Source organism: Marmota flaviventris, chromosome 3 (assembly GCF_047511675.1).
Source record: "Marmota flaviventris isolate mMarFla1 chromosome 3, mMarFla1.hap1, whole genome shotgun sequence".
NCBI classification, from domain to species: Eukaryota; Metazoa; Chordata; class Mammalia; order Rodentia; family Sciuridae; genus Marmota; species Marmota flaviventris.
The window spans coordinates 64,006,959-64,019,309 of record NC_092500.1 but is presented as its reverse complement, the minus strand read 5'-3'; the positions used below and the strand labels follow the sequence as shown (position 1 = coordinate 64,019,309).

The following is a 12,351-nucleotide window of genomic DNA, read 5'->3' as shown; positions in this document are numbered from 1 at the left end:
GTCCTGACATGGAGGGAATTGGCAAAAGAAGTTGTTTCCAGAATGGCTGATGGCACTAGGAATTTCCTCATCTTCAAATTCCAGATATAGGACTGGTCCATTGGTATTTTCAGGACCTAATTGGTAATTTGTGCTTGGCATCTACATGTAATTGATTAAATAGCCTTATTGAGGTATAACTGACAAACAATAACCCATACATATTTTTTTAGAGAATTTTAATATTTATTTTTTTTTAGTTTTTGGCGGACACAACATCTTTGTTTTTGTATGTGGTGCTGAGGATTGAATCTGGCCGCACGCATGCCAGGAGAGCGCACTACCGCTTGAGCCACCTCCCCAGCCCAGCCATACATATTTAAGGTGTACAATTATTATGGTGTATATACACCCATGAATATGGCTCCACAATCACAATAGTGACTATATCATCAGTTCCAAAAGTTTCTTCATGCTCCTTTATGATGCTTCCCTTCCACCCTCCCATCTCTAGGACACCACTCACCTGCTTTTTTGATAGCAGTTTATTTACATTCTCTAAAATGTTATATATAAGAGGAATTATACATAAGTGGTATTTGGAGTGTGTGTCTGACTTCTTAGTGTAATTATCTTGAGATTCATCCATGTTTCTTGCACCAATAGTTTATTCCTTTTATTGCAGAATAGTATGCCATTGTTTGGATATATCACAATTTGTTTATCCATTCATCTGTTGATGAACATTTGGTTGTTTCCAGGTTTGGGCTATTACAAATAAAGGTATTATATTGAGCTGAGGTTGTGGCTCAGTGGTAGAACACTCGCCTAGCAGTGCAAGGCCTTGGGTTCCATCCTCAGCACCATGTAACAATAAATGAATAAAATAAAGGTATTGTGTCCAGCTGCAACTAAAAAATAAATATTAAAAAAATAAATAAAGCTATTATAAATATTTATATACAATATTCTTTGTACAGACATGTATTAGCTTTCAGTTACTGTAACAATATAAGTCAACTTAAAAAAAGGAAAGGTTTATTTTGGCTCAGTTTTGAAGATTTCATACAATAACTGACTGGTCCCATTGCTTTGGGACTGCGGAAACACAGTCCATCATGGTGAGCAGAGGAGGCCTGCTCACCTCATGACCTAGCATTAAAGAGGCATAAAGGAAGGCAACCCTCTCTTTGGACCCCTTCTTGCAGGAGCTCCACTTCCTATTTCTTAAATAAATCCTCTTACTTTGCTCTTAAATGAAAAAAAAAAAAAAGAGGGAAAAAGGAGGGGACTAAGTTACCAATACCCCCTTCAAGAGCACATCCCCATGTAACTGAGACATTTCTAAATAGGCTTCAACTTTAAAGGGGTCACATGTCACCTCCCAATAGATTCAGAGGCTGGTAACAAGTACTTAGCACATAAGCCTTTGGGGCTACTTTTCCAAACAGCAGAACATGTGTTTCATTCTCTCTGGGGCATATATCTAGGAATGATTGCCTGGATTACCCAATAGAAGCATGGCTAACTTTAAAAAAATTATATATAGTTTTTAGTTGATAGACCTTTATTTTATTCATTTATTTATATGTGGTGCTGAGAATGTAACCCAGTGCCTCACACATGCTAGGCAGGCACTCTTCCACTGAGCCACAACCCTAGCCCCATGACTAACTTTTTGAGAAGCTTCCAAATTTGTTTTTCAAAGTGGTTGCACCATTTTAAATTCATATAAGTACTGTATCAGTATTTGGGGGTTTTTTTATACCTTTATTTTATTTATTTATCTTTATGTGGTGCTGAGGATCGAACCCAGGGCCTTACATGTGCTAGGTGAGTGCTCTACTGCCGAGCCACAATCCCAGCCCCCTGTATCAGTATTTTAGGTGTTACACATCCTTGCCCATACTTGGCTGTGGTCATTCCTTTAATTTTAGCGGTGTGTGTGTGTGCGTGTGTGTGTGTGTGTGTGTGTGTTTATGTGTGTATGTGTAGTAATGCGGATTGATTCCAGGGGTATTTACTTTACCACTGAGGTACATTCTCAGCCCTTTTTTTTTTTTTTTGAGACAGGGTCTCACTTAGTTGTTCAAGCTAACCTACAGTGTAGCTGGTTAACGGTGTCATTCAAAGAGCAGAAGTTCTTAATTGTAAAGATGGTATGACTTATCAAGTTTTATCTTATGGATCATGTTTTGGTGTTATGTTTTAAAAAATGTAGCCAGTAGCAATGGCACACACCTGTAATCCCAGTGACTTGGGAGACTGAGGCAGGAGGATTCCAAGTTTGAAGCCAGCTTCAGCAACTTAGCAAGGCCCTAAGCAACTTAGAGAGACACTGTCTCAAAAAGGGCTGGGGATGCAGCTCAGAGGTAAAGTGCCCCTGAATTTAATTCCCAGCACCAAAAAAAAAAAAAAGTATGTTTTAGGTTTTAATTTGTCTATAATTCATTTAAAATGTTTTTTAATTTTAAACGATTTTACACTTGCAAAAATATTACATGAAGTTCCATATGTCCTTCACCTAATATTCTTGAATATCAACATTTTATGTAACCATAGTGCAATCATTGAAACTAATATATTAATGTTGGTACAATTATTTATAGACCCTATTCAAATGTCACCAATTTTTCAATTAATGTCTTTTTTCTTTCACAGGATTCAATCCAGGATTCCACATTACATTTACTTATACCTCTTTATTCCCCTCAGTTTAGAATAGTTTTTTAGTTTGTATTATTCTTTTTTTCTTTTTTCTACTGGGGATCGAACCCAGGGACACTCTACCACTGAGCCACATCCCCAGCCCTTTTTATGTTTTGTTATGAGACAGGGTCTCACTAAGTTGCTGAGATTGGCCTCAAACTTCTGATCCTCTTGCCTCAGTCTCTTCAGAGATTCCAGGCATGACACACCACAGTTAGCTATTTTTATTTTTTGTGTGTGTGTCTTAAATTTCTAGTTAGATTGTAAGTGATTTGAGAATATCCCCCCATACCTTTTTTTTTTCTAGACCCCCAGCTTCCAGTGCATCCAAAATCCTTCTGGAAGGATTTTGGAATTGACACAAGTAAATATTAGCCTTTTTTGGTGAGAGCAAAGGCAGTCCCAGGAGAGGGGGTTGAGAGGTAAATCCCAACTACTCAAGAGGCTAAGGCAGGAGGATCACAAATCTGAAGCCAGCCTTGATAACTTAGTGCTTAGTGAGCTCATGTCTCAAAATTAAAAAATAAAAAGGGCAGGGAATGCAGCTCAGTGGTAGAGCACCCCTAGTACCACCAAAAAAAAAAAAAAAGTGGGGGGGAGTAATTATTTAGCCTGACTTTTGAAGAAACAAAAACTATATATCTCATACCCTGAGGATTTAGAAATAAATAAGACAGGGCCTTGGCTTTCAAAATTGTAGTCTAGGGCTGGGATTTGGCTCAGTGTAGAGTACCCACTTAGCATGTGAGAGGCCTTGTGCTCTATCCCCACCACCCCCACCCACCACACCCACAAAAAGAACAAACATCAGACAAAATAAAACTGAGAAATATCATACAAAACAACTGACCTATACTCTTATTTTTAAAATATCTTTTTAGTTGTAGATGTACACAATACCTTTATTTTATTTGTTTATTTTTATGTGGTGCTGGGGAATGAACCCAGAGCCTCATGCATGTGTTAGGCAAGTGTTCTACCACTGAGCCACAACCCCGGGTCATATTTGTTTATTTTTATGTGGTGCTGAGAATAGAACCCAGTGCCTCACACATGCAAGGCAAGCACTCTACCATTGAGGTACAGCCCTAGCCCATGACCTAAACTGAATAGCCTGGCATGGTGACACACTATGGTATCACCTGTAATTACATGGTGACCACTTGTAATCCCAAAGACTTGCAAGGTTGAGGCAGGAGAATTACAAGTTCAAGGCCAGCCTCAGCAATTTAGTGAGGCCCGAGGCAACTTGATGAAGACTTGCCTCAAAATAAAAAAATTTTTAAAAGGCTGGGGAGGTTGTGGATCAGTGGTACAGCCCTTGCCTAGCATGTGTGAGGCACTGGGATCAATTCTCAACATCACATATAAATAAATTAATAAAATAAAGATACATCATCATTTAAAAAAAAAATTTAAAGGGGGGGCCAGGGATGTGGTTCAGTGGTTTGGCGCCCCTGAGTTCAATCCCTGGTACCAAAAAAAAAAATGGAGGGCTGGGAATACAGTAGCAGAACACTACTACTACTGCAAAAAAAAAGGTAATAAGAAATAAGAAATATAAAATAGCAACACAATAATATGGATGAATTCAGAGGAAGTTAAGACTTCTGTTGGCCCCTGTCTGCAAGGAGACTTGTGAGACCCCCAGCATAGCTGGGCATACAACTCTGGATATTCATACTGGAAGGATGGAGGAAAGGAGAAGTGCAGTGCCGTGAGCTATTCTGGGTTGTGCAATCCTGCTTAGACTGTAGGGAGAGACCAAGGGGGCAGTGGGAACCAAAAGCAGGGAGAATGGGCAGGAGGGCAGATGAGGAAGGAGTGGTGGATGTTAGAAATTAGCAGGGTGCCGGGATTGCTAGGCAAGATAAACTACCAGTGAGAAGTACAAATATCCCAAAAGGCACATTGGGACCCTGCAAGTAACCATTTCTCCCCCCTGTTCAACTTCCTATAGATTTTTCCATCTCATTCAGGAGCAACAAGCGGAAATCCAGGAGAAAGACCCTAGAAAGAAACACATGCAGAACAAAAACAAAACAAAGCAAACCATGCTGGGTTCAGTGGCTCACAGCTATAATCCCAGATACTCTGGAGACTAAGGCAGGAGGATCTCAAATTCAAGGCCAGCCTTAGCAATTTAGTGAGGCCCTAAGCAACTTAGTGAGAACTTGTCTCAAAATAAAAAATAAAAAGGGGGGCTGGGGATGTGGCTCAAGTGGTAACGTGCTCGCCTAGCATGCGTGAGGCGCTGGGTTCGATTCTCAGCACCACATAAAAATAAAATAAAGATATTGTGTCCACCTAAAACTAAAAAATAAATATTTTTAAAAATTTTAAAAAATAAAAGGGACTGGGGGGGGACTGGGGTTGTAGTTCAGTGGTAGAGCGCTTGCCTAGCATGTGTGAGGCACTGGGTTCCATCCTCAGCACAACATAAAAATAAAGGCATGTGTGTGTGTGTGTGTGTGTGTGTGTGTGTGTGTATGGCGGGGGCAAGGACTGAGGATGTACTTCAGTGGTGGAGCACTGGCCTAGCAGGCACAAGAAAAAGAAAAGAATGGGGGCCTGGATTCAATCCCCAGTACCACCAAAAAAGAAACAAAAGACTGATAAGAGTTTAGGCCCAGGAGCCAAGTTCCCCACCCTGGGGTCAGAGCTTGGGAGTAGGAGGTCACAGAGCCCTAGGTGGAGGAGAGCTGTTACCCACCCCTTCTCTTCCCCGACTGTCCAATCTGCCCTGAGTATCTCAGGGCAACGGGAAAACACTACTTCCCAAATGCAGATGCTAGGATCCCAGAGTGTCCCTGAAAGGCGGGGGGGCTGCAAATGAGGCTCTTTTTATATTGTATTTGTCCCAAAGTTCAGAAAGTCCTTGCTGAAACTCTTGCTTGGGGGCCCAGAATTTAAACTTAGTCACTGCCTGAAGTCCTTGTTTTAGGAAAGATTGAGTTGGTTGTTGCATAACCCAGAGCTGGGCGGGTATGGGTTGCAGAAGGAAACATTTCCTCTTCCTTTATCCTGTGATGCTGGAGTGCTAGGGGTTGGCCAGGCACTGCCTGGGGAAGGAAGGGCTGGTCAGGAGCAGCTAAGACAGACCAGCCGAAAAAGGGCAGGCAAGTGTCTGGATGCAAACACTCAGACCCTCTCCAAAGCCTCCTGGGCACAAAAGCATAACCTGAGAAATCTAGAAACCCCATTGCATGCTTGTGAGGAGGAGGACAGGTTTAGGGAAAGGAGAGAAATGAAGAAGGATAACCTAAAGAGTTGGGAGGTGGGGTGGGGTATGCTCTCTGTCCACTGTCCCCCAAGAACATCCAGAATATGAGTTCATCTAAATTTGCCCACACACTCCAGAGTTTCAACTGGATAATACCCCCTTTCCCTAACTCCCAGGTGTTTGGCTAATTTTCACTTTGAACACTCAGCCCCTTTTCAGTCCTTCTAGACTCAACGTGTCTACTCCACAATGCTAGGGTTTCCTGCAGCTTACTCCAGGTGTATTCCTCTCCACCTTTTCCCCATTTTATCCCTAGCTCCCCAGAACCCCTTCTATCATCTTACCCCAGTCCTGCTCTCTCTAAACCTATTCTACCCATAGACACTACTCAGGGAGACTTACTCTTCCCCTTCCCCAATTTTGCTTTTCCTCTCCTCTCTTTGGGTCTCTTCCGTCAGTAGTAGGTTCTCCCAACACCCCATGATCCATCATCTCCATCTTCTTTCTTTGCATTTGTCCCCATGCCTCTCATGACTCCACCCCCGCCCCCCCCCCCCCCCCGTCCCTTGTCGGTTCGTTTTTTAAGCCCCCCATCTTCTCACTCCAAACAGGAGACCCCACGTGCCTTTCATACTCCTTCACATACACACAAACTGGATTTCAGGTTTGCCCCTCATCTCACTCCAGTCCTTCCCTTCTTCCACTCCTCCCCACCCTCCAGTCCCTCCAGCCAGCTGTACAGCTCCCAAATTCCGGGCGAGATTCCCAGGAACAAAGCAAGAAAAATCAGAGCAATTTGGGAAGTAAACAGAAACTGGGAAGGGAGCGGGGAGAGAAGAGTGGGGAGGACCCAGGTGGTGGGGGGGGCTCTCCAGTCCCACCCAGTTTAGGGAAAGCCTCTGCCTTCTCCCCCACCCCCCTTCACCTGGCTCTTAAAGGGCCGGCCCCTGACCGACGGCTACTTAAGGCAGAGGGGCGGCAACGGGCAGAGCTGCTCTACGACTGCTCTGGAAGGAGTGGACGGGGCAAAAATCCTGACGATGACCCCCCACAGGCTGCTGCCACCGCTGCTGCTGCTAACTCTACTGCTTGTTGCCCGCCCAACAGGCGCCTTGGCGCAGTGCCCAGGCTGCGGGCAGGGGATGCAGGCGGGATGTCCTGGGGGCTGCGTGCAAGAGGATGAGGGACAGCCGGCGGAGGGCTGTGAAGAAACCGGGGGCTGTCTCAGGAGAGAGGGGCAGCAGTGTGGGGTCTACACTCCTAACTGCGCCGCGGGACTACAGTGCCAGCCGCACAAGGACGAGGAGGCGCCTTTGCGGGCGTTGCTGCTGGGCCGGGGCCGATGCAGCCCGGCCCGGGCAGCCGCTGGTGAGTCCGCGCTCCGCCCCTGCCCCGCCCACCTGAGACCCGCACTTCTCCCCGCGCCGATCTAGAGATGCGGCGAACAGCCCTGCGAGACTGTAGATCCTGGCGGGTGCTGCTTCTTCCTCCCTGACCTTAGGAGAGGGGCACACTCTGGGGGTAAGGGGCAAGTGCAGGGAACAGAAGGCTGAGGTGCGGCTAGGGGATCTGGGAATATAGTAGGAAAATGAACTCTTAACTTTCCTTTTTTGCTCCTTCTATTTATTCTCCCTTGAGGGAAAGGGCTGGGGAGGAGGATAGAGGGTTTTAGAGCCGTCCCACGCGCCCCAGCTCCTTCAACCCTGGATGCCCAAGCTGGAGACAGGACCCAGCTTCCTTCCTTTCGGAGGAGGGAAGGGAGCCCCAGACACCCAAATTCTGCACATTGAGCAATAGTTGCTTTCCTCCTAATGCCGGAGTTGGAAGCACCTGAACTTGAGGTCTAGAGGAGAAGATGACCAGAGCTGTACCAGACTACACCGGGAGAGTGGGTAGGCCCTGGAGAGCCTGGGGAGGAAGAAGGCGGTGGGAAAAGAGGGAATTTGCCAAACCATGCTTATGATTTAAACTTGCTCAAAACCCTCCACTCGAGCTCCCCACCCAGCCCTACCCCAGGGAAGAGCAAAGGAGGCTGAGTCATTGGGTGGGTGGGACCAAAGTGAGTCAGCTCTCAAAAGATGGGGGGCAACAGGGAGATGGGAGGAAGCAGGAAATGCAAGTGCCCCCATCCCAGAGCATCTGAGTTCCTGATTTATTTCATGGGAGGGATGAGAAATGAAACTGGAGTCTCTTTCAATCCCAAGTGCCTGAGTCCAGGCTTCCAGAGGTCCTCCTGGAAGGGGCGATTAGAGTGGGTCAAAGAAGGCAGTTTGAGGTACTAAATGCTGGGTCTTAAAAAGATAGGGTAACCAGAGGAAGAAGGGTTAGAGTCGGATTGGGTCGCTGGTAGTGAAAGCAGATGAGAGCTTGTCCCTGGGCATGGAGAGGGAAAGACCATCCCTGCATTCCTTCCAATATCTAATTTTATTTATAGCTGGGGCAAATTTCAAGCAGTGCATTCTCCCTTCCCTGCCTTAATCTAGGATTATTTCTTACCTTTTTCTATTCCTGGATGCTCCACAGGAGCACCTCTCTCATCAGAAACTTTTTCTAGAGTAAGAGCAACCCACAGGTTGGAAACCCCTCATTCCTTGTACCTTTGTAACTTTCTTCGCATCATGGCTAAGGGCTGAATCCACATGCTCCTGGGACTAATAAGGTTGAGCTGAACTGAGCCACAGGGGAACAGAAGGGAGAGGTATCCACTGCAGTGCCCCCAAAGAAATCACATGTCAAACTTGGGAGGGGTAGGTTGAGTCACAGCAGGGTCACAGCCAGGACATACATTCCATTTGGGTCCCTGTTGATCCCCTCCTACATCATTGCTTTCCTGCCCCATCAGGTTCCTGTCTTGGTGCACCCCCTTGTGGCTTCTGTTGGAACAGCCAGGTCTTTTCACCTATAGCTTAAAAGCCTCAAAAAAACCAGTAGTGAAAAATTTGTTTTGTTTTTTTGTTTGTTTGTTTTTCAAAATGCCTCTTCTTTATAAGCCTTAAAATTACTCTGGGGGCTGGGATTGTGGCTCAGCGGTAGACCGCTCGCATAGCACGGGCGGGACCCGGGTTCGATCCTCAGCATCACATAAAAATAAAAGCATTGTGTTGTGTCCATCTACACCTAAAAAATTAAAAAATAATAATAATAAAATAAAATAAAAAATTACTCTGGGAGCCGGGCACAGTGGCACATGCCTGTAATTCCAGTGGCTGGGGATGCTGAGGCAGGAGGATTGCGAGTTAAAAGCTAGCCTTAGCAAGATCAAGGTGCTAAGCAACTCAGTGAAACCCTGTCTCTAGATTCATATTCTTTTTTGTGTGTGTGGTGCTGGGAATTGAACCAGGGCCTTAGTGAATGCAAGGCAAGCACTCTACCAGCTGAGCTACATCCCAAGCCCGAAACCCTGTCTCTAAATAAAATACAAAAAATAGGGCTGGGGTTGTGGCTCAGTGGTCAAGTGCCCCTGAGTTCAATCCCTGGTACCAAAAAAAAAAAAAAAAAAAATTACCCTGGGAAGCCAGGTGCAGTGGCATATACCTATAATCCCATTGACTTTAGGGGTTGAGTTGAGACAGAAAAAATCACAAGTTCAAAGCCAGCCTCAGCAATTTAGCAAGGCCCTAAGCAACTTAGCAATACCCTGTCTCAAAATGAAAAATAAAAGGTTGGGGTTGTAGCTTAGTGGTAGAGCACTTGCCTCACACGGGTAAGGCCCTGGGTTTGATTCCCAGTTCCATGTTAAATAAATAAATAAACAAAAGATATTGTGTCAATCTACAACTAAAAATATTTTTAAAAAATGAAAAATAGGGGCTGGGGATGTGGCTCAAGCGGTAGAGCACTCGCCTGGCATGCGTGCGGCCCGGGTTCGATCTTCAGCACCCCATACAAACAAAGATGTTGTGTCCGCCGAAAACTAAAAAATAAATATTAAAATTATCTCTTTCTCTCTGTCTCTCTGTCTCTCTCTCTCTTTAAAAAAACATGAAAAATAAAAACAGGTGGGGATGTGACTCAGTAGTTGAGCACTCCTAGGTTTAATCACCGGCCCCAAAATAAATAAATACATAAATAAATAAAATTACTTTGGGGATATAATGTCAGGAAAAGTAATATAACTGTTTTCAGAGAAAGAAACTGGCTAGGATGAGGCAGAGGAACCAGCTTCTAACCTCCCATGGTTTTTTCTCCTACACCTTAAGGCCCTCTGTTCCTTCGTTCCAGTGGATAGGGGTGGACAGGACTCTTCTCTGCATGGCACCTAGCTGATCTTTTGCCTCTTTGTTCTTTCTGTGGCCATAGAGAATCCGAAGGAGAGTAAACCCCAAGGAGGCACCACTCATCCACAGGACGTGAACCGCAGAGACCACCAGAAGAATCCAGGGACCTCCACCACTCCCGCTCGGCACAATCCTGGGGGTGTCCAAGAAACTGAGATGGTAGGAGCAGGAGAGGTGGGGAACCCTGGAGACTTCTATCTCAGACTGCTTCTGGCAGCTTGGATAAGTCTCCAGTGTTGGTCTGGGGGATCCTGGCTTGTGGGGCCCTGAGCCACCGCTCTCCCTCCCCTAGGGCCCCTGCCGCAGACACCTGGACTCAGTGCTACAGCAACTCCAGACTGAGGTCTTCAGAGGGTCTCACACCCTCTATGTACCAAATTGTGACCATCGAGGCTTCTATCGGAAGCGGCAGGTAAGATGAGGCCTTTCCTCCCCAGTACAAGGAATGGGGAGGGGCACTTACAGAGTTGCCTAAATAAGACACTGTCCCTGCCTATCAGGATTTCCAACTTTAGCACCCACACAAACATAAAGAATAATTAGGGCTGAGGATTGTGCTTCAGTGGTAGAGCTCTTGCCCAGCATGCACAAGGTCCTGGATTTAATCCCCAGCACTGAAGAAAAAAAAAAAAAAAAAGAATATCTAACTATACATTGTGGTAGAGGACTTAAAGTCCCCAAGGAGTGGCCTCTCAGTAGCTCTCAAACTTGAGGCCCAGAATCATCTGGAAGGCTTGGGAACACAGATGGCTAAGCCCTACCTGCAGAGTCCGGACTCAGTAGGTCTGGGGTAGGGTCTGAGAATTTATATATCTAATACATACCCTAGTGCTATTGGTGCTGTTGGTTTGGGAGTCATACTTGAAAACTATTTTCTGTCCTAGCAGAATGGGCACAACTTAGTGGGTGAAGAGGGGGAAGGGAAACCAGGGCCCTACTGTCCTGAGGAACCTGAGGTATTTCTGAATACTCAGGCTGAAGAGTTCCTTCCCACCTCAGGCCTCACCCTTCATCTGTGTGCCTCTCTCCCCAGTGTCGTTCCTCCCAGGGACAGCGCCGAGGCCCCTGCTGGTGTGTGGATCGGATGGGCCAGCCTCTACCCGGGTCTCCAGATGGCAATGGAAGCTCCCTCTGTCACACAGGGGGCAGTGGCTAAAGCAGGGTGGGGAGCAGCAGGGCCAGTGGCAGGAGCGTGGGGCTGTCATCTTGGGTTATTAAGTGATAAGTAACTCAGGGGCTTTGAGTCCCACCATACACCTTCAGGCCCTGTGTCATTGTCCCCCTCACTCCTGGGTCCTATTTCACATCTAGTTGAAATAATTGTTGGTATCAGCCTGGGAGGTTAATAAAGCTGTGTTGGGGGTCTCAGGCCTGTGTCTCTGTGTCCACCTCTCACTGTTCTAAAGCCCCAGGCCCTGTCTCCCACAGCAGCCCACTCATACCATGTCCCCCTTCCCTATGTACTATCTTCAGTTCCTCGCACTGCACTTGGGAGGACTTGCAGGACACAGCAAGTAGCACCGCATGGCGCTGTCAAGCCTCCTTCAGCTCTCCACTGGGAGGTAGAGAGAAGGGAGACACTGAAATCATGGCCTCCATCAGAGGTCGTGACCTAATTTCCAACAATGATCTTTGGACATGGGGGAGGGGAAGGATTAATAGTTAATCCCCAACAGGAACTCATCAAAAAAAAATTCTCAAAACACCCATTTGTTACTACAAAAAGAGGAAGGAAAATATTTATTGAGCCCATTTCCATGGATCAGGACTGAGCTGTGTGATTTTGACTTGGACTACTTATTTTGGGCTTCCAATAACCTCGTGAGGTAGGGAGTTTTTGCCTCCATTTTTCAAAGGAAGCTTAAATTTTTTGTGTCATTTGCCTGGAATTACAGGGCTAGTAAATAATAGAGAGAAGTTTACATCTGGTTCTTCAGTGTCAAGTAAAAACTTGTTTGGTTTCCCTTCTGCCTGTTAACCCAAGCAGGTGTAGGACAGAGCTGACAATCAGGGGCCCTAGCACCCAACATTTCCTAGAGGTGGTCATGTGTACCACCCCCCCATCAGAATATTATTGCCCACCTCATCTCACGGTCTCAGGAGGCTGAATGCACTGTTACAGGAAGATGTTTTTAACTGCTCCCTGACCTTCAAGCCTGTGGG

At 46.0% G+C, this 12,351-nt stretch overlaps 1 protein-coding gene across 1 annotated transcript; it reads left to right on the top strand.

The window, feature by feature from the left end:
* The first annotated feature begins 6,724 nt into the window (after positions 1-6,724).
* Igfbp6 (insulin like growth factor binding protein 6) lies at positions 6,725-11,557 on the top strand. The gene is made up of 4 exons (XM_027949996.3): positions 6,725-7,279; positions 10,211-10,347; positions 10,481-10,600; positions 11,222-11,557. Exons 1-4 carry the CDS (start codon positions 6,952-6,954, stop codon positions 11,342-11,344), a joined length of 708 nt encoding a protein of 235 aa, XP_027805797.1. The 5' UTR covers positions 6,725-6,951; the 3' UTR covers positions 11,345-11,557.
* The last annotated feature ends 794 nt before the right edge of the window (positions 11,558-12,351 follow it).